The 21,637-nt window shown below is 41.8% G+C and overlaps 1 protein-coding gene across 3 annotated transcripts; it reads left to right on the top strand.

Annotated features, from left to right (window-relative positions):
- Positions 1–674: 674 nt before the first annotated feature.
- Positions 675–21,002, top strand: cul5b (cullin 5b). Of its 3 annotated transcripts, XR_014569120.1 has the most exons (20): positions 675–702; positions 2,226–2,335; positions 2,478–2,577; positions 4,400–4,576; positions 4,916–5,057; positions 5,436–5,581; positions 5,896–5,976; positions 6,382–6,520; positions 7,367–7,497; positions 9,000–9,107; positions 9,612–9,676; positions 9,792–9,924; positions 10,921–11,052; positions 11,158–11,281; positions 12,695–12,870; positions 13,340–13,501; positions 14,471–14,589; positions 15,979–16,102; positions 19,062–20,070; positions 20,134–21,002. XR_014569120.1 is itself a non-coding variant. In XM_083762635.1 (19 exons), exons 1-19 carry the CDS (start codon positions 679–681, stop codon positions 19,254–19,256), a joined length of 2,343 nt encoding a protein of 780 aa, XP_083618761.1. In that variant the 5' UTR covers positions 675–678; the 3' UTR covers positions 19,257–21,002. The 3 variants fall into 3 exon arrangements, 2 of the variants coding, with proteins under 2 accessions (XP_083618761.1, XP_083618760.1); XM_083762635.1 differs by having other exon boundaries at positions 6,382–6,475; positions 19,062–21,002; XM_083762634.1 differs by having other exon boundaries at positions 19,062–21,002.
- The last annotated feature ends 635 nt before the right edge of the window (positions 21,003–21,637 follow it).

Raw genomic sequence — 21,637 nt, 5'->3', positions numbered from 1 at the left:
AAAGTACTATAGTACTTGCTATGCCTTTACCCTTTATCATTGCGAATTTGTAAATTATGCTCCTTTTGGTTTGTTTCAACTTGTCTTTTCAAGGCAGCCTTATAATTGCCGACCTTTATAATCTATTCAAATGATACATTCATATTTATCTGACATGACAGTCGACAGACATACTGTTACATATTCTTTGTTTTTGACATGAATCATTGTGATCCATTTAATAATATTTATATTCATATATGGCATATAGTGACATATGACTGCATGTTATTCTTTATTTTTGTCATAAATTCTATTATGCTCCCATCAAACATTTATCTGACATGACTGAATGTTAATTATTGCAATTCTTATATCATTAATTTGACTGCATGTTCTTTCTTTTTGACATAACATAATACATCATTCGGCTATCATCCTTTCAAATCACATTGCATTCTAGCCCTGGTCCAGTGCTACTCGCTGTAAGCACTGGACCAGGGCTAATTGCATTCATATCTGAGTCTGACAAGGCTGCATGTTATCGTTGTATGACATAAATCATTCTGTGATCCAAGCAAATCAGATCTGCTCTGCTCAGACCAAGTTACAGTAGGAGTGAAAACAATCTGTGTGGAGTCCCGAACGAGCAGCATATTCACGCGAGATTGCGCGAGACAACAATAAGTTGAGGGGAACATGGCGACGTCTAATTTGCTGAAGGTAGGCTGTCTTCCACTTCGAATCAATTCTTTTTAGGTTTCCATGTCACTGCAAGGCACTATGTTTTGATCATCGTGAATGGACCATTGGTCATCGCTGCGGTGTCCAGCAGAAAGTCTTATTTACTCACTATACGAGCAGTTAGTTATCACTGGCTAACATAGCTACACTATATTCAATGACTGAGCTGAGCTGCTAAAAAGAGCTATATAAAATAGCTAACAGTAGAGAGACACAAGAGACGGAGGACGTACAGTTTAATATAGCATGCAATTGTATTGTATTCATCATGCTGCCACTGGGCAGCAGCATATCTGACTGTCACCCACCCCGGGGTGACAATTAGAAGAGCTTCCATGCAACTGACAAGACGGTGGCCTCCTCCTCAGTGTTAACTGTTAAATTAAATTACAAGTGGACTAGGATTTCATGGGTCGCCAGGGAAAGGGGGCTTTGCATTCAAAATGTTGGTCATCATGTGGGTTTTTGCATGGGACAGTGACTGTAACTGTCAGTGTCAACACAGAATCAGTCAAGCAATTGTGGTATCCATAATTCATAATATTCATATTAATTATAGGCATTTATTTATAGGCATGTCATTTTGACAATCAAACTTTTTATATTTCAGACTCTGACATAGTTCTATAGGAGGAAAAAAAAAGCAATATTCAACACTTCAATTTGGGATTTACTTGAATGAAAATGTTATTTTATTTTAATATGCATGCTAGAGTAAGTATATGAATACACAACACAATATAAGTAGCACATCTGCAAGGGGATGGTTGGAGTTTGGAAGCGCTCGTTTTTAATAACGTAACCTCCTGCTGCCTCCTGCATAATGCATTATGTGCACTTTCAAAACGGGTGATACGCAGGGCGCTTCCAAACTCCAACACTTAGAAAAATAATCACCTGTATGGAATTTATTGACAGAAATTAGCTCAATAATTTAAAAAAAATGTAAATCAGGGGAAAAACATGTCAGGCTGTCAATGGTTGGTGTTGCAAACTTGCAACTCTAGATTCAACTGAACACATAAAAAAAAATCACACCTGTGTGAACCGAGTGGTGCAACTCCCCTCTCTCTCTCTCTCTCTCTCTCTCTCTCTCTCTCTCTCTCTCTCTCATTAGCAGGCAACAGCGCCCCTACTGGTACTCATTATATGATGCTCATACATACATAGGTGACAAAGCTGTTCCTTGGAGTGGTTGCACCACTCAAAAATCTAGTGTTGCAAGTTACGGCTAGATAGAACGTCTCCCATGTGGGACACCTGGGTTCAAATCCTGGCTAGGACATGACATTTATAGATTGCAGCTTTCACGACAGACATCCATGTGAGATATTAAAGCACACGACACACATGCATGTTGTGTTATTATTCTACGATGTAACTAGTCCCACTCTATTATTACATTTTGTGAATGTTTCGTATACAGAACATGTATGTATCGGGTGATATTTCACATTTGCCAGAGTTGTATTGTAGTTTATTCGTTTTGTGCTTGTTTTCAGAATAAAGGCTCCCTCCAGTTTGAGGACAAATGGGAGCTGATGCGTCCCATAGTCCTGAAGTTGCTACGCCAGGAGTGTGTCACCAAACAGCAATGGTTTGACCTGTTCTCGTAAGTGTATCAATTGAATATGTTTCGAGGGATAGATTTGGGTTCAGTCAGTTCAGGCTTTCTGTCGTGTTTTAGCAACTAGGAGGGAACAAATAGGGATATTCCTCCCATCGCCACCTTTGTTCCTGTTGATTTTCCACAGAGACGTCCATGCAGTGTGTTTGTGGGATGACAAAGGTCCAGCTAAGATCCATCAGGCCCTGAAAGAAGACATCCTAGATTTCATCAAACAAGCACAAGCAGTAAGGGTTTGGTGCCATAATTAGAATTTCATGTCTCAACTTTGTGCTGCTCTTATCCCTGAATCTAAGCAAATCTCTGTTGTTAACATGTAGTTAGAAGTTGACTTGTTTTAAAGTCAGAGGCTGCTGTCCTGGATCACTAGATTTAAAAAGAAAGTCTTACTTTAAATGATGAAGTAGGTGGCTGATTGTCAGTATCAGCCAGTAACACGAAGGAGTCTGTCCCCGTAACAATGCGCTAGACCCCTGGGAGATGGATTGCTGAGGTGGAGCGCCACACCTACCATCAGCTCCCAGTACTTCCCCCATGACTTGGCGCACCCAAGCCGTGCAACTCATCCACTGAGTTGGCGGTGCCTGGGATCGAACCCATGATCATATTCTGTCACTAAGGCCCAATCCCAATTTGTTTTTTAACCCTACCCCTCAGCCCTTGCCCCTTCCCCTTGTCCCTACATAATGAGTGTCAAGGGGTAGGGAGATAAATCATCCCCCTAGGAATTGGAACGTCCCTAAATATTAAACGTCCCTTGTAGATATTGATATACAACCTGTTCTCAGAAAATAGCTGATCTGCAAGCTCACTACAGGCCAGTGGTCCCCAAACTTTGATGGCATTTCTGTCTCTAGGACCCCCAATTTATATTGTAATATCAATGTTAATTAACTCTGAGAGTGTACAAACTATCATTTAGCCCATAACCCACTTTGGAAACTACTTTCCATTTGATTTAAGCTGTAGAGATGGAACGTAAATATAACATTGCTGTGGTTATGATGAAATAAATATATTGTAATTTTGTCTCATGTTGGTAGCCCACCATGCAGAATGTAATTCAGCTAGATATAGCTCATTCTGACACCTGCTCAACAGTTCTACCTGATTCATTGATTATTGTATTAACAGTTTGTATAGCATGGGTACAGATATAGGGTTAGAAAAAGGAAAAACAATTTACAGTATAGAAAGAAGGGGCTGTGGTCACTGGTCATTGTTTTTAATATCATTAAGAACAGAGTTCTTAATTTTCTATCAATGAAAATGCCATTGTGATTCATCTCCATCCAATGTACAGTCTGCACAGCAGCTTGCAATCTGTTTCCATAGCTGGTTTGCCTGGGGAAAAAAACAACACCATTGCTAATTAGTTATGTAAGTTTTGCAACTTGTGGGGATTAGTTTAACATTGGTCATGATAAAACCATAGCTATCACTGCAGCGAGTAGCCAACGTTATGCAGCGACAGCGTTATGTAGGTACAGTAGGCTATTTCACAGCTTTTAAGAGCTGCAAAACTGCAGAATGTTGACATCGTGGTCTGGGGGGTCGGATTGATGCCTGCTAATAAGCTAGCTTGCATCCGAGTTGTATCACCGGTGCACCGGCGATACATAAAAAAGAATAAAGCGACGATGCGGCGCCAAATGAATGGGTAACGTTGTATGAATGCAACGCCGTATCATATCGTTAGTTCACGTGAGGTAACGTTAACCTTTGCTAGAGATTGCAATATTTTTGGCGATGCAGATTGTTAATACATTCAAATAATATTGGTTATTATAATATTTTTTCCATAATAAAGGACATAAAAGGCTTCTTACCTCGTCCGCCTTTCAGCCCTCAGTGATGTTGCTCCGTTTGAAGTCCCGTCGAGATATCCCTCGGCCCTACCCCTCGATCCAAAGACAATTGAGATAACCCTTCCCCCTCACGTGAACACGCATAAGCAAGGGCAAGGGCTAAGGGCCAGGACGAAGGGAGGAATTGGGATTGAGCCTAAGACCTTTCTCTACCTTCCGTTCTCGCCTTCTATTCCTCCAGCGGGTTTTAAGTCACCAGGATGACACAGCGTTGCTGAAGGCCTACATTGTGGAGTGGAGGAAGTTCTTTACGCAGTGCGACATCCTGCCCAAGCCCTTCTGCCAGCTGGAGATCACGCTCATGGGGAAGCAAGGCAGCAACAAGAAATCCAACGTGGAGGACAGCATTGTGCGGAAGGTGAGGAAGACAGGAGTGTGTGAGAGAAGTAGGTTGCGACAAATCTAAAATAATGAATATAAATTTATACTCTCAAGTTGTTGTTTAACTGTTGTTAAACAAGAAGTCTACACAATTAGAGAATGTAGAAGAATGGAATTGTGGACATATCCAACGACAACAAAATATTCAAAGTTTTGGGTAAATATCATCAAATGGTGGTCCGTGGCTCAAATGCCGAAGAAAGAATGGGCCTTGATATGAAAAGACTTGAAAACCACTGTATTAGAATATTTTCATAGGTTTGTGGTGCTCCCACAGCATCCAATTTGACGCCTGTCTCTCTCTCTCTGGTCTCAGCTGATGCTGGACACATGGAACGAGTCCATCTTCTCCAACATTAAGAACCGACTGCAGGACAGTGCTATGAAGCTGGTACATGCCGAGAGGCTGGGAGAGGCCTTCGACTCCCAGCTGGTCATAGGGGTTCGAGAGTCTTACGGTGAGAGAAAATATGTTGTCGCTGTTGAACGGGAACCTTTGTATGTCCAAAACCATTACTTTTCAGGAAAAGAAAAGAAAAAAATAACCTGTGGTCCAATCATGTATACAGTAGATTATTTTGTCACAAGCTCTTGTATATTATTAAAGATTTTTCAGTGTATTTTGTATTACTAATATTCTTGTGCATATAACAGAATAAGGTTGTTTTTTTATTTAGTTTCATAATGGCACAAGTATCTGCTAATGTCCTGTTACTGTACTTATCACAGTCATTTTGGTTTAGTCATGCAGCAAATTACTCAAACTAAACTACTCATTTGTGTAAAAAACAAAAAAAGGGTCATGTATTTATTCACTGCCTGTTTTCTCTGAGCAGTGAATCTTTGTTCCAACCCCGACGACAAGCTGCAGATCTACAGAGACAACTTCGAGAAGGCCTACATGGACTCTACTGAACGTTTCTATAGAACGCAGGCGCCATCCTACCTCCAACAGAACGGGGTCCAAAACTACATGAAATATGTGAGTACAGTACAAGCTGCATCCTAGCCTAGGACAAGTAATCAAGGATTTTCTGCAGAATATCAGGGAATTTATTTATACGATAGTGGGCTGCTTTTCACTAATCTAAGTGGTCAGTGTTCTGTTCATTATAGCCTAGCTCCTCATGTCCATTTAGTTTGGTGTCTCAAGCTTGTATTCATAGCTTGTATTAATCCAAAATGATTGGAGCTTTACATTTTCCATAACAAGTTCCATAAGTTTCATTTAAGTATTTAGACATGAGGTGAAGTTAGTCTACCTCATGAGAGATGGTGTTGTCTCTGTTTTGCCAGGCTGATGCAAAGTTGAGGGAAGAGGAGAAACGTGCACTGCGCTACCTGGAGACAAGACGGGACTGTAACTCTGTACAAGCAGTGAGTTGCCAGTCACATCTTATTCATAGTATGAATGCATTAGCTTAATATACTCTACTGTAAATAAACTGTGTTCCAATGGATCCAATGCAGCTATTATTTAGTCACAAGCTTTTGTTGATCATATTTATAAAACTCACAGATATTATTATGAATTACCCCTTTCACCTCAAAAATGCTAAAAAATATATATTAGTGAAAATAGCTATCTACATTCTATATCTACAAGCTCACAACTGAGCTATTTTCGCTACTTTTGCATGGCACTTTTGTATGACAAGTAGGGCATTAATTTACGTTCAAGACATATGGAGACAAGGCTTCAGCGACGATATTCAGCATTCCAGGAAAACACATTTGGCTTTTTTTCCCTTTTTTTTGTGTCTTTGCTTGTCTTCATTTCAGCTAATGGAGTGTTGCGTCAATGCTCTGGTGACATCGTTCAAGGAGACCATCTTGACCGAGTGTCCAGGCATGATCAAACGAAATGAGACAGAGAGTGAGTACGGCAGGAGTGTCCCCGCCAAAGGCTCAGCCAGCTCAGGTTTGCACCAGGAAAATGGCCTGTCCCCCTACCCGTCCCCCCCACCCCCAGCACCTAAACGTCTGTAGAATACCCTTGTCTGCCCGCCGCCTCTCTCTGTCCTGATTGGTGTCTAGGCTGTAATAACCACTCATCACTGTGTTCTGGAGCTGTAGTTCTGTCTATCCATACAGTAATGTGACCATGTTTATAGCCCTGGAGTGTCTGTGGTGCTGAGGCTGAAAATAGACAAAGGACATTCTAAATCGGCCCCATTCCTGCCGTCAAATGGATCAGCTCAGGCCCCAGTACGTCATATTAACCACATGAACCCCAGTGTCCATAACTCCATATTCTGGGAATGCTATTATAGGCGAACATTCTGCAAAGCTCACAATATGTTGAGCTTGTAGAGAAAAGTGAGCTTGTAGATTTCCCCCAAATAGATTTGGTGTATAGGGAAAAGGGTTGGGACCAAGTTTAAGTGGGCTGATCCATTTTTGCTCTAAGCTTATTCTCTCAATTGAAGACTTTTGTCCAGTCCACACACAATGCAGTGATTCACAATGTAACAGGTTGCAACTTGCAACCACTTGCAGAATAATAATTATTATTATTGTTTTCTTTCCATTTAAAAAAACCAAAACTAAAACTTTAAACCAAAAATGTGGGCGAATCATCAATTTGGGGGGAATCTTTAAATATGCATTTATTTATATTTATACCCACAACCCACTGTTGTGGGCTATGCGAGAAACGGTGTTGTAGAGCAGTGGTTCCCAAACCTTTGTGTCCTCGACCCAGTGTTTGGGATACAGTGTTGCAGTAGTGTATGCGGTGCCCATTATGCCTTCCCTCCTCCTGCAGAGTTGCACTTGATGTTCTCCCTGATGGACAAGGTGCCCAGTGGCATAGAACCCATGCTGAAGGACCTGGAGGATCACATCATGAACGCTGGCCTGGCTGACATGGTGGCCTCGGCAGAGACCATCACCTCAGTAAGTGACAGTGGTGAAAAGTAACAAGTACATTGTACTTACTGTAAGTACTGTACGTACTGTAAAATGTTGAGCTATGTACTTTACTTGAGTATTTCCAATTTCCAATACTTTTACCCCTACTCACTACATCTCGATTCCAAATATTGTACTTTTACTCCACTGCATTTATTTGAAAACTTTAGTTACTAGTTACTTTTTGGATTTTGATTATTATTTAGAATAATAACCGTATATGCATCATTTTGGCCATTTGAAAATAGCCGATCTACAAGCTTAAAGACGTAGGGAAATGAAAAATACAGCATTTTATTTTGAAGCTTCGCGCTGAAACGGAAAGCTATATGTTTTTGAACCAATCAGCACCCTCCAGGGTATGGGACGTAGCTCTGTTACATGCACGTGCACGACGCGCAGAGTTTGTTTGTTTACATGTCGCAGAGAGATGGGCAGCAAAGCTTGTGGATTATTTCTAACCTATAATTTTTTCAGATACATATTTTAGCGTGCTGATTAAGTTTAAAATGAGTAAAACCTCTCTGGATGTACCGGTAGTTCTATAATCAAATTCAGCTGCGTTTTGAGGAAAGTGCAGCAATAGGAATCAAGCAGGTGAATGAAATCATATAAGGAGTTCCTCCCTGTCCCCAGTTAACCCCTGGGGTCAAAAAAGCTTAGGTTTCGTTTTTGGCTAGGTGGCCCAGCCTTCATCCAATCAGGATAAAGAGGTGCCTTCCTCCAATCATGATCGAGTGGAGGTGGGCCTTGGTGTGCGTGCTGTTGGCCTGTTGCGTGTCCCCCCACTGTAGAGCGTGTGCATGTGCACATCTTGTTACCGGGGCGGACCGGGGAGGTTGTCCAAATCACTGAATGCTCCTTTAAAATTCATTTCACTAGCTTTAAGTAAACTTTTGTTACCAATACTTTTGTACTTTTACTCAAGTAAACTTTGAGTTCCGGACTTTTGTTTGTAACAGAGCATTTATACATTGAAGTAATTTGATACTTTTACTTAAGGACACAATGTGAGTACTTTTTCCACCCCTGAGTAAGTGCTTCTAGTGTACTACTTCTCACCCACAACATATTGATGTAAGGCAGGGGTAGGCAACTTTAGGCACGGTGTCAACATGGGCACAGGGGAGGGTAATCACTGGCATAGGTGATAGAGAGGATTCTTTGGTTTAGAAATAAGGGGTGAAACCATTAATGGTAATAGCCTAATTGGTACATAAATGTACAGGAAATGAAATGTCTTAATTGATTCATTTGAATTGATTAATGATGCCTTTTAAAGGAATCAAGGAAAGGTTGGTTTTGACAGCTGTGTAAAACACTTCTGTCACTTCCTTTAATGGTTTTAATCAATCCCATAGATTAACCGAAACATAATTGTCAGATGCATCTATTGTTATTATTAGTTAAAGAATTCTGTCGCAGCACCAGCTGACAGGAATGTCTCATTGGGAAAAACAACTCACTGATGTTTGTCTCTTGAACAGGATTCTGAGAAGTATGTGGAGCAGCTGCTCACGTTATTCAACCGATTCAGTCGACTGGTGAAAGATGCCTTTCAGGACGACCCACGCTTCTTAACAGCCAGAGATAAAGTGAGCACAGCAACAGTCACAGTATCACACAGATCTGTAATCTGCCAGGACACATTGCTGTGCCATTTAGGTCGGTGGTTCCCAACCTTTCCTGGACCAGGGCCCACTTGAAAAGCGTTGGCAGCCCACCCATCTGACACTTAACGCGGCAGCCATTTGACCGTGCATTTTTATAGCCTTTTCAGATCTTTATTTTAATTATCTGTCAATTGATTTTGTTTCAGCTTGGATCAGTGGAACTAACGTAGTATACTTTAAGTTCATATTTATTGGTATCACAATAAAATCTAATTCTTCAAGCTTTTAAAGAAGAAAAACATGTTTTAACAGACACGCTTAGCCAGAGCGAGATGGAAATGTGACATTGGAATAAGTATTGGACACAAAACTCAATGATCAATTATATTATTGGGTATTGTTTTTATCTCTTGAACAGGATTCTGAGAAATATGTGGAGTTGTCTAATTATCTACCATGTTGACCATGTTCTTATCTGCCTTGCAGGCATATAAAGCCGTTGTGAACGACGCCACCATATTTAAATTAGAACTTCCCCTGAAACAGAAAGGGTGAGAAATGCTCCTTGTATGATGTCGCATACCTTTGGTCCATCCACTGAAGAATGGCATGTCGCATAAAGCCCACAGTGACATTTCCGTCCCCTCCCCTGCTGTGTTTCCACAGTGTGGGCCTGAAAACCCAGCCGGAGTCCAAGTGTCCGGAGCTGCTCGCCAACTACTGTGACATGCTGTTGAGGAAAACGCCGCTCAGCAAGAAACTCACCTCTGAGGAGATAGAGGCCAAGCTCAAAGAAGTGGTACGTCTACGCTTGCGTGGCTCTGGCAATTTAAGGAATCTCTGTCAGTCTGTCTGCCTTTCTCCTTACTCCTCTGGGTTGAGCAATTGATCTGAATGTGCACACAGGCATTGACCATTGGCATATTATTGCTGTTGGGAGGAAACCACCTAACTCCATTTTTGAGTTTTTCTTTTTTTTTGAGTGGTGCAACCACTCCAAGGACCAGCAATGTCTGTCTGTCCGTCCGTCTGTCCCTATGTCTGTCTGTTTCTGTCTGTCTGTCTGTATGTTTAGGGTACCAACAGGTGACAAAGTGGCACTGTTGAGCTTCACACTGTGCACAGCTGCATGATGGGAAGCTGAGTTTTTAGCAACCATTACGTGATTTCGGGTGTGATAGTACAGTACAGTACAGTACAGGGACCCCCTGGGAACCCACACACGGTAACTGTCATTTCTCAACCGTTTTGGGACACGAGGCGTCTTGCCGGAACCGGGCCGGCACCCTGGGCGCGTTCCTGTGGGTCTGGAAGTTCCGGGTGCCCCCGGGATCCCCACACACACATCTGTGTGTTGGTTAAAAAAATATTGAACCAATGAAAAGTAGTAACAAGTGCTTCAGAGAAAATCTCTTAACTCCATTGGACCCTCATACTGTCTGCTTAAGCAACTGCTTCCACCACATCTCCCCCTCTCATGCAAGTATTTGACAATATATAAAGGCACAACACCAACTTTGACGAGGCAGTATTGCTTTGTTTTCAAAATATAAGATTTTCTTAATTTCCTGAAAAATTTATATTTTTCATTTCTTGAAAAATGAACATTTTGGACATTGAAACATTTTATTACATTTTTTCTAATGCTTAATTGTCGTAGCTAGCCGTTAGTTTTGTGGGTGCTTAACAGCGAATTTAGTTCTGTGACATTTAGTCATGGTATTCCTTCCTGTGATTCCTTCCTTTCCCCCCAATGAGTATGTCATGGTATGTGGTAATAATAACTCTTTTACAGCTATTGGTGCTGAAGTATGTCCAGAACAAAGACGTGTTCATGCGTTACCACAAAGCACATCTGACACGTCGCCTCATCCTAGACATCTCAGCAGATAGTGAAATAGAAGAGAATATGGTGGAGTGGCTCAGGGTAAGGTGTGTGTGTGTGTGTGTGTGTGTGTGTGTGTGTGTGTGTGTGTGTGTGCGCGCGCCACATACACTATTTGGTTGACCGTACTGTTGTGTGCTTCAACAGGAAGTAGGAATGCCAGCGGACTATGTCAACAAGCTGGCCAGAATGTTCCAGGATATCAAAGTGTCGGAGGACCTCAACCAGTCTTTTAAAGAAATGCACAAACATAACAAGCTAGCATTATCGGGTAAGAGACGAGAAGAGCGTCAATCACTCGCTACATGTGCTTCTGTGTACGCGGGTGCATAACTGTAGTCCCTGGTTTACAGAAAGTGGCATACCCGTTTCCCATAGCTTTGATTGATAGGCTCTGTGGCAGATTTATCATATCATATCATCATACTATAATTAACCGAATGTGTGTGTGTCCGTGTGTGTGTCTGTCAGAAACAGTGCCGTAACTCCTTACTGCCTGCACCAATCGCTCCCACTTTTCACACAGGCATTGACCATATGAATATGGAGGGCGTAACGAAGCCCTTTTTTCGATTTGACACATTAATGATTATTAATTAATTTATTAGTCAATTACAAACGCACCCGGGCGCAGTACCCTTCACGGCCACAAATATCTCACAACGGGTAAGGACTAGTAATAATAAACCTTTATTTGTATAGCACCTTTCATGACATGAAATGCAGCTCAAAGTGCTTTACAGAGCAGTAGAGAAAAAAGAAGCAAAGGTATAAAACAACATTAAAATAATAATAGTAATGCAATGCAGGACATGAATACCTAAGGATTTTAAAAGCAAGAGTGCAGATGTATGTCTTGAGCTTTGCTTTAATAATGTCTACAGAGGCTGCCTGTCGAAGGTATAGTGGGAGTTTGTTCTACACTGTCGGCCCGTAGAAGCAGAAAGCTGCTTCACCGTGTTTTTTAGTTGCCATTTTTTTAGGCACATCGAGTGAGCCAGCAGTGGAGGACCTGAATATACGTGAAAAAAACAAAGAGCTCAGATTTGGAGCAGCCGCAACACAATTTAGTGGTAATAGGAAGGTCACCAGTTGACCTACCGTCCCTTGTCTACGTGTCAGTGGAACTTAATCCCTAGCCTCGGAAACCCAGACATTTTTATTTAGCTTAACCCCCCCCCGAGCACTCATCATAACCCTCTCAAGGCCTATTCATACTCCAGTTTTAGGTGATAAGGTGTATACGTGAAAAAAACAAAGAGCTCAGATTTGGAGAAGCCGCAACACAATTTAGTGGTAATAGGAAGGTCACCAGTTGACCTACCGTCCCTTGTCTACGTGTCAGTGGAACTTAATCCCTAGCCTCGGAAACCCAGACATTTTTATTTTGCTTAACCCCCCCCCCCCGAGCACTCATCATAACCCTCTCAAGGCCTATTCATACTCCAGTTTTAGGTGATAAGGTGACCACCAGAACGCTGGTTAGTAAAACAGAGAGATGTGTTTGGGTGAGCCGTGAGTCGCTTACCACCGCGGCTCAGTAACGTTATGTAGCTTTCGGTGTTCACATTATCACCTAAAACCTAAAATTTCCAGCCAAGTATGAGGCAAATAATATCCTGGACATTTCAAGATGTAGGATGGTTTATGTCAACTATGCGTTTTCTTTCATGTTCCCTTGCAGCGGACTCTGTCAACATTAAGATTCTGAATGCTGGCGCGTGGTCGAGGAGCAGCGAGAAGGTGTTCGTTTCTCTGCCTACAGAACTGGAGGATCTGATACCAGAAGTAGAGGACTTCTACAAAAAGAACCACAGTGGCAGAAAGCTCCACTGGCACCACCTCATGTCCAATGGCATTGTGAGTCTTAAATGCACATACAGTGGCTACTGCGGTGGCGGTGGCTCAGGGGTAGAGTGGCTGATAGAAAAGCCAGATTTGTTCCAGTCTGGAATGTTAAAATCAGGATTGATCAAGTGATATTACTCAAACAGAGAACATAACATCCCCAGAATAATAGTCAACAAACAAGTTCCACAACAGTAGGTTATATGAATGTGTGTGTGAATGGGTGAATGTAATGCACAATCTATGTAAAGCGCTTTGGATAAAAGCACTATATAAATGCATTTACCACTAAGTCATTTACATAAGTAGGTCTCATTGGTTGATTTGTTTTGGATTGGAGTTTGTGCCAGGTTGCGAACTTGCGACACATTCTGATCTTGTAGATATGCTATTTTCACTGAATATTTGACATGCCCAGAATGTGTTTAAGCAGGCTGACCGTATACCACCATGTGTTACACCTCTCTCTTTTCATCTCCAGATAACGTTTAAGAATGAGGTGGGCCAGTATGACCTGGAGGTAACCACGTTCCAGCTCGCCGTGTTGTTTGCCTGGAACCAGCGGCCCAGGGAAAGGATCACTTTTGAGAACCTTAAGTTGGCCTCTGAGCTTCCTGATGCCGAGCTTCGACGCACACTCTGGGTAAGGCACGGAAATAGCAAGAGCTTATAAATCAGCTATTGTTGCCATGGGACATCACCATAGCTGCTATGCTATGGCATAGCATACAATGGAATATACCTTGGGCATAAGGATGATGACTACGACACTCGATCTTCGATCTTCTCTCAATATTGTTTGATAGAGGCATAGTAAAAACATGATTTATACACCTAATGATATAATAGACACTCATTTTTGGGCTATGCGGTGAGTCCCGCCCCGAAAATAGCATACCTACAAGCTACAGCATGCTGTGAGCTTGTAGATCTGCTAATTCTGGAGCAAAGTGGTGTCAGATCCCCGGAAATTAATAGAGGGCATGCGCGTGACATCATCATCATACCCGGAAGTTATGCGGGAAAGCCAACTGAGTGGCAAAAAACGACTTTCTGGCATTGACAGCCCATACATCCAAACAGAAAAGTCCTATCTGATTGCATTAAACAACGTTAAGCTCACTTTGCCACTCACTTGATGCATGCGCATATCCTCTATAGTTAGTGGGCAGATATTTGCACTAGGGTTACTATTTGGAAATATACTGGCTGGCTATTTGCAGGGTCATACTGTATATCGTTGCTGTCAGGCAGAAAGCTTCTCTCCATATTCTAATTTTTTGTGTCTTTTTGAAAATGAATTGCCTACTACTTGATCATACTACAGCAGCACCCAAGTAGCAGATCTACAAGTTTGTAACGCTGCGTGAAGTTATGTATTTTGAGTTTGTAGATCTTCTACCTTTGCTACTCTTGAATTTGAATCCTGAAAAGTAACAGTTTCGGACATATGAGGTTTCCATCCGACAGAGATGATGCACCGTATTGTATAATATACTGGGAAAAGTTAATACTTAGTGATTTTATTTGTCTTTGCTGTTGTTTTTAATTACAGTACATCATTTGATTGAACTGGCATATGACTTTCCTCTGATCTCTCTCCCTCCTCCAGTCTTTGGTGGCATTTCCTAAACTAAAGCGGCAGGTGTTGTCGTACGACCCAGTGGTGGGTTCACCCAAAGACTTTGCAGAAGGAACACTATTCTACATCAACCAGGAATTCTCTCTAATGTGAGAAATGTGAAGAGTCTCCTTTGTCAGCTAGCCCCACCCCACCCCCAACCCCGATGCTCCCGATGTGCTAGTTGGTGCCTTGCATGGTTTCCGCTGCCATCGGTGTATGAATGTGTGTGTGAATGGGTGAATGTAATGCACAATCTCTGTAAAGCGCCTTGGATAAAGGCGCTATATAAATGCACCATTTACCATTTACCCCACAAAAATAAAATAAAATGAAAACAAATACATTAAAATAAATGGCTGATCTACATGCTGAACGTGTAGATCAGCTATTTTTTAAAGCATTTGAAAATACAAGTTCTATGTTATGGGTACCAAGATCTCAGGTTTATTACTAGTACCTCCTGAGCATAGCTAACACATTACCTTTTGAGAACCCTATTTGAAACCAGCAGCCGGGAAAACGCGGCATTGGCAAGGTTCACTCAGACCCCTTTTCCACCGGTTGGTTCCCAATGGGAACCGGTTCAGTTCTTTTTGGTTTTTAGAGCCAGAGCTCCAAAATTGATGGGCAAACTATACCCTATATTAAATTGTTTATAGAATCAATACAAGTAAATGAATACATGATAACCCTTCCACAGTAGTAGCTTTTTCATATTCTTGATTATTTTGCATATTTTCCTACATAATGCCTCAATTGCATATTTAAAAATGGAAAATTTGTAATACAATAAATCATTGTCTTCGTGTAAGTACTCAATTGGGGAAGTTTAATGGTGATAACAATCTAATATAGGTATGGTTTTTCCCACTCCATTCATAATTAACGTTTCAATTTTGGAGCTATGGCTCATGGACTAAAAACCAAAAAGAACTGAACCGGTTCCCAGTGGGAACCAACAGGTGGAAAAGGGGCCTGGTTCTTGCAGTTGAAAAGAGCCATTATAAGCATTTACGTAGACTAAAGGTTTAGTCTAAAGGTTTAGTCTACCGATTGACTTGCGTCTCTCCCAGCCACACACGGCATCTCTCTGCACCTCCCCACAGCATTACATTATAGGAGACACTGACATTGTCAAAAGAAGAGAAATGGTGCACAGTTTTGTTTTGAGCTGAGCTTGCGGTAGATAAAACAATCCGTACAAAATGGCAATTTGGGGAGTGCCTACCATGTCTCCAGTAGCTAAATGACAGACGGAGAGGGCTGTTAGAAAGTACATTTAGCAAGACGAATGTTCACATTACACGGGAAAGTGCTTCAGGGAGTGCATCGGGATTTTCTATCCGGCTGTTTCGGGACGCTTTTCTGACAACAGGTTTTAATGTAATGGGGATTGATCGCTCCACATAAATCACACACGCAATCTCTATACAAAATTGTATTTAATTTTTTTACCCCAATCTTTTTCCTCTTTTTTTTTTTCTCTCTATTCACAGAAAAAACTCCAAGGTACAGAAAAGGGGAAAGATCAATCTGATTGGCCGGTTGCAGCTCACCACAGAGCGAATGAGAGAGGAGGAGAACGAGGGTATAGTCCAGCTCAGGATACTAAGAACACAGGTACAGTTTGGAGACTCGCTGGGCTCATTAATGAGCAGTACACGTATATGTACATTTACTCAAATACTGTACATAAGTACAATGTTGATGTATTTTTTAACATTACTGGACTAGTTCCAATTACATTTCAAAACTTACTTCTCCACATACAGTACATCTTAGAGGGAAATATTGTACTTTTACTCCACTGAAATGATTTGACAGCTTTACTGTAGTTACTAGTTAGTTTGTAGATTTGGATTATTATTGGCACAAAACATACTTTACATTAACCACTTAAGCCCTATATACCACATTATACTTTTTGAAAGCTTGTAGTTCAGCTATTTCCAATGGATTTTCATCCATTTTATACATTTGGAAACTTGTGAACATAATGAGTAATTTTTACTTTTGTTACATTTGAGTACCGTACTTCTACCACTGGCTGTGCTCAACATGCACGTAGGAGCGGTTATTGAATTACGCCTCGGACAAGCACCACCTTCTGTGTGAACAAACAATCAAACGCTGCGTTTCCCACGACGGAATTTCACATACAACAGACGTGTTATGTTTTCTTCGTAGTGTTTTGTTTATTTTTGAGGGGCACTAGCCCCACCTATATTCAGCTATTAGTGTAGATTCTCGTCTTAGACAAACATTAAATTCCCATTGACAATGAATGGAGGATTTACGTCATATGTGGACGAGCAAATCGGCTATGTCTGTCAAACACAAAGAGTAAATTTCCATTGACAATGAATGGAGAATTTACGTTATGCGTCTGAGCAAATAGACATGTTACGTCATGATGATGTACGATGATTAGATGTTCTAAAATGACCATCTGTCTTGTAACGGGTCAGTCCGAGACCATGAGAGTCCTTTTCAACGTCTGGCTTTCAGACATGACGTGATGTCACGTGGCAGCTAAATCTATGGACTTTCAATGTTTGTCTTATTCATGCTCTCCCAAAAATCAGCAAGCCCCCAAGAATCAACAGGCCCCCACTCATGATGTCATGTGGCAGCTAAGTCATGGACTTTTAAAAGTTTGCTTTAAGCAGTGACGTCATGTGGCTGACAGTGGGTGCCCGTCACTTCACACAAGTGTGATTCTTTTATACATGGTCACATGATTGGTGTACTAATGACCACTGGTTTGCATTGAGTTTAAAGGACAACTTTAGTTTTTCTGGGGGGGAGCTAGCCCCTCCTATATACAGCTTTTTGTCCTCGTCACATTTGCCATTGACAATGAAACGAGAATTTACGTCATATGTTGTGTCTGAACAAATCTGCTTTTTGTGGCAACACAAACATTAAATGCCATTGACAATGAAAGGAGAATTTACATCATATGTATGTAGACAAGCAAATCGGCTATTTTGTCCTAACACAAACATGAAATGCACTAAATCACTTCACACAGGTGTGATTCTTTTTCAAACAAGGTCCATGCTTTGGGTTGATATTGGATAAAGTAAAAGATGAGCGTTAACCTTTTTTATTATTTTTATTTAGTTTGAGTGATTTTTAGACAGGAGCGGGGGCATTCGAGCAAGTGGCTAAATATGTACTTTAAGGTGATTTCTTTATTATTATTTACTATAGTCCTACTAGACCCCAGGAAATTACATCTGGCCACAAAATATCACAGGATCTACTGAATGTGAAGAGGGAGGTGACAAACTGACGATTGAGCCTATGACCCCTAATACCTCCCTCTTCGCATTCAATAGATCCAGTGATCTTTTGTGGCCAGATGTAACTTCCTGGGGTCTAGGATGACTAGAGTGAATAATAATAAAGAAATCACCGTAAACAAAATCCAAATACATATTTAGCCACTTGCTCGAATGCCCCTGCCCCCGGTCCAAAAAAATCAAGAAATGAATGAAAGCAGTAAATGGAGAAAAAAACATATTTTGCTTTCTCTAATAACAACCTAATACATGAAAGTGAAAGGAATGTCTGGAACGGTAGTGTGTATCTCACCAGAGTGAAGAGATGTATCCAAAGCAGATCCCCCTTTAGCAAATCAAACCCGCTTATCTTGTAGATCTGTTATTTTTTACACTTTTGTGTGACACTGTAGTATGATCAAGTAGGGCGTTAATTTATGGAAGAAAACTCAGTTAAAATATGGACATAAGAGGTTTCTGCCCGACAGCAACGTTATGTTATCTAATCTTATTAAGTAAACTCTTGTTTTATTTCCCAGATGAGTTTCCTTCTCTTCTTTTTTTTCATCAAAGTTTTTATCCCACGATTTTTGTAACCCACTTTTTCACCCGGTGTCAATTCACCCTTTGTCAGCCTTCTGATTGGTCCCCGACTGACTAACCAGCAGGCTCTTTCTGCCTTGTTCCGCCCTCGTTCCGCCTTGTTTATGTTGAATTTGCTAAAACATTTTTTGGAAAAAACTAAAAACAAACATGATATGCCCAAGTTTAAAATAACAATTGAGTGCACAGAATATCAATATGAAGCAACTGAAAAACATGTTATTTCAATGGTAGTGGATGGAGAGAGAGGATTTTTGTCCAACCACGAAACGGCAACCAATGGGTGCGAAGAGGGCCACAACCATGGGCGGGACTTGACAAAGGGTGAATTGTCTAAGCCAGTAATTCTGGACGCTACACTTCCTCTGCCAACCCGGGGAGAGCAACGGACTGACCTCATGCTTCCTTTGATGCATAAGAAGTCAAAGCCGCTTATTTTCCCCTGACAGGGGGGAGTTTCGCCGGTTGGATGTACGTCGAAGGTACACGTTATTCCAACCAGTTCCTTTCCTCTCCATCAGGCGCCCCGACTGGCCAGGGGGAGGCAGTATAGAGACCAGGACTACTGCATGTTTTCTTTGTGAGGGTACCTACCCTAGGGGACACGGGGAGAACGTGCGAACTCCACACATGAGCTTCTTTCTCACGCATTTCCCCTCCTCTTGTCTCTGTACTCCCCGGTCGTCTAGGAGGCCATCATTCAGATCATGAAGATGAGGAAGCGGCTGAACAACGCCCAGCTGCAGACGGAGCTGGTGGAGATCCTGAAGAACATGTTTTTGCCACAGAAGAAGATGATCAAGGAGCAGATGGAGTGGCTCATAGAGCACAAGTACATCAAACGGGACGAGACGGACATTAACACCTTCATCTACATGGCGTAGCGGCGCGTCTCGACGCGCTACAGAGAGACACTGCCGTCTGTGTCGGCCGGTGTTTGCGCGTGGCTTTGGGCCTGATGGACAGCTGAGAGTATATCCAGGCCCCTCGTCCTCCTCCGTTCAATTCATGAACCCCTAGCGTTTCTATTCTGCGGTGAACATCCTGTGAAAGTAGCATACCTACGAGCTCACAATGCGTCGTGACCGCGGCGCATTGCGAGGTCGTAGATATGCGAGTTTCTGGGAGACTCCAGTCAACTCTTAAGTACTCTATAGGGTTTAAATGGTTATTGGTTCGGGCTAGGCATGAATTTATGACTAGAGATGTATTTAAAATAAATCATCCTGCCTTTAAAGTTCTATAATGAAAAAAAAGAGAGAAAAGAAAATGCTTAGGAAAAACCGCAGCAGTCAGCACCAAATGTTTTACGGTTGTTTTGGCTTGGAAGGGGTTCCTTGTCTGTCAGATGAGGCTCAGCTTGTGAATGGTCCGTTTTTGTTGCCATGGTGTGCCCCAGCCACCATGCCGACCAATCACCATGATTGCCCCCCCCCCCCCCACACACACACACACATCCCCACATTGATTGTTTTGTGTGAGTCTAAAGGCATGCTGAGGGGAAAAGAGACAGAAAAGCCCTGCTGACAACTCCCGCAGTCCAGTTTGAATATGTGTCTGACCACCACTCAAAACAACACAGACAAGAAGCTGTGCTTCTCTACATGTTGTGACACACACAGAGGGTGTGTCTCTTACTCAAGTTAAGTCAGGTGTGTGTGTGTGTGTGTGTGTGTGTGTGTGTGCGTGTGCGTGTGCGTGTGCGTGTGCGTGTGCGTGTGCGTGTGCGTGTGCGTGTGCGTGTGCGTGCGCGTGCGCGAGTAGTGGGAGCGGACTCAGGTAGAGTGATTCAGCACTTCCATCAGGACATGGAATGCAGCAGTCCGGGATATAAAGAACTCGACAGCTTACAGAACAGAAACAACAAGACGAGTGGATCCAAGTTCCAAAACGGTCCCCGAGCCTCTACTCATAGGTCACAAGTAGAAACTAGAATGTGGGACAATTAGCATATTGCTACTATGTGATATGAAATACATTTTCATCTACCACATCACATGTGCCCATGGATGGGTGTATGAGAGGCAGATTTGGAAATTAGTCACCCCCCCCCCTCTTTTCTACAGGTTTCCTGAGAAAGGAGGCAGAGATTTAGTGTTACACATGTTGACTACAGCAATTCAAAGCTATACTTGTCTTTAGGAGAGTGTACAAAGGGATGTGAATAATGAAATTACTAAATAAACAGCACCTTATTATAAAACAATGCACACAGGCTTGGTCCTGGAGTGAGTTTAGTTGGTATGTGCCACGTGATGTTGCCGTTTTCATTCGCGATTTTGTTCTAAATCCTACACGCCAAGTTATAAAAGAATGGTATATTCCCATTCTTTGATAACTGTCCTAAACAATGTGTGTGAATGTGATTATCATTATTTTATTTAGGCTTTACATTTGATCTACATGTTGTTGCTACATTTCCATTCCAGGTGTGGGGGTTTACTGTCTGGGACACCTGCTTTTCGTCTACTGTCTACAACAGTGGTTTTCAACCAGTGGTCCTTGAGGGGGTTCCAGGTGGTCCCCAGCTAAATGATGGAGAGTTGGTAACCAAATGGACCCTTATTATTAGATCTTTAACTCTTTAGAGTGTAAAATGAAACCGTATGCTCCCAAGAGTAATTTTTTTGTTAAACATCTGCATTACTTAATTTAAGTCTACACAATTTGAGAATGTAGCAGAATATATATATATATGTGTGTGTGTGTGTGTGTGTGTGTGTGTGTGTGTGTGTGTGTGTGTGTGTGTGTGTGTGTGTGTGTGTGTGTGTGTGTGTGTGTGTGTGTGTGTGTGTGTGTGTGTGTGTGTGTGTATGTATATATATATATGTATAGAGATAAACGTTTGCCTGTTATCTCTCCTATGGTACCAACATCAAGTATTGGGTCTGAGAGGCTAAATGTCATCAAATGGTGGTCTGTGACTCAAATGCTGAATAAATACTTGATATGAAAAGGGTTGGAAACCACTGGTCTACAATAATACCTCTCATATCAACTTTATGGAGTGTCATCACTATTGCCCGCTCCATCCTAAGGGATATCAGGAGGTCTCTATACCTTCCCTAAGGTATATGGATAGAGCTTTATCAGTGATTCTCAACCTATTGAATTTCAACGACCCTCCGACCTCCATTTGAGCTGCGTCAGGCCACGCCATGGTCCCCCATTTGATGCATTATTTACAAAAGAAACATCTATTCTGTAGACACATGATTTTACATTGTGTCTCAAATTGATTGCTGGTGGTCCCTGAACCCATAGT

The sequence above is a fragment of the Protomyctophum parallelum genome (assembly GCF_964188405.1).
Source record: "Protomyctophum parallelum genome assembly, chromosome: 1".
Taxonomy (NCBI): Eukaryota; Metazoa; Chordata; class Actinopteri; order Myctophiformes; family Myctophidae; genus Protomyctophum; species Protomyctophum parallelum.
Note: the sequence above shows the minus strand (reverse complement) of the source record. Positions and strands in the feature narration are given on the sequence as shown.

Excerpts from the sequence above, each read along its gene's own strand:
- cul5b (XM_083762634.1), top strand. The coding sequence starts at position 679 with ATGGCGACGTCTAATTTGCTGAAG. Across the intron at positions 11,053-11,157 it reads ATATGGTGGAGTGGCTCAGG|GAAGTAGGAATGCCAGCGGA; the intron begins GTAAGGTGTGTG and ends GTGCTTCAACAG. Across the intron at positions 12,871-13,339 it reads ACCTCATGTCCAATGGCATT|ATAACGTTTAAGAATGAGGT; the intron begins GTGAGTCTTAAA and ends TTTCATCTCCAG.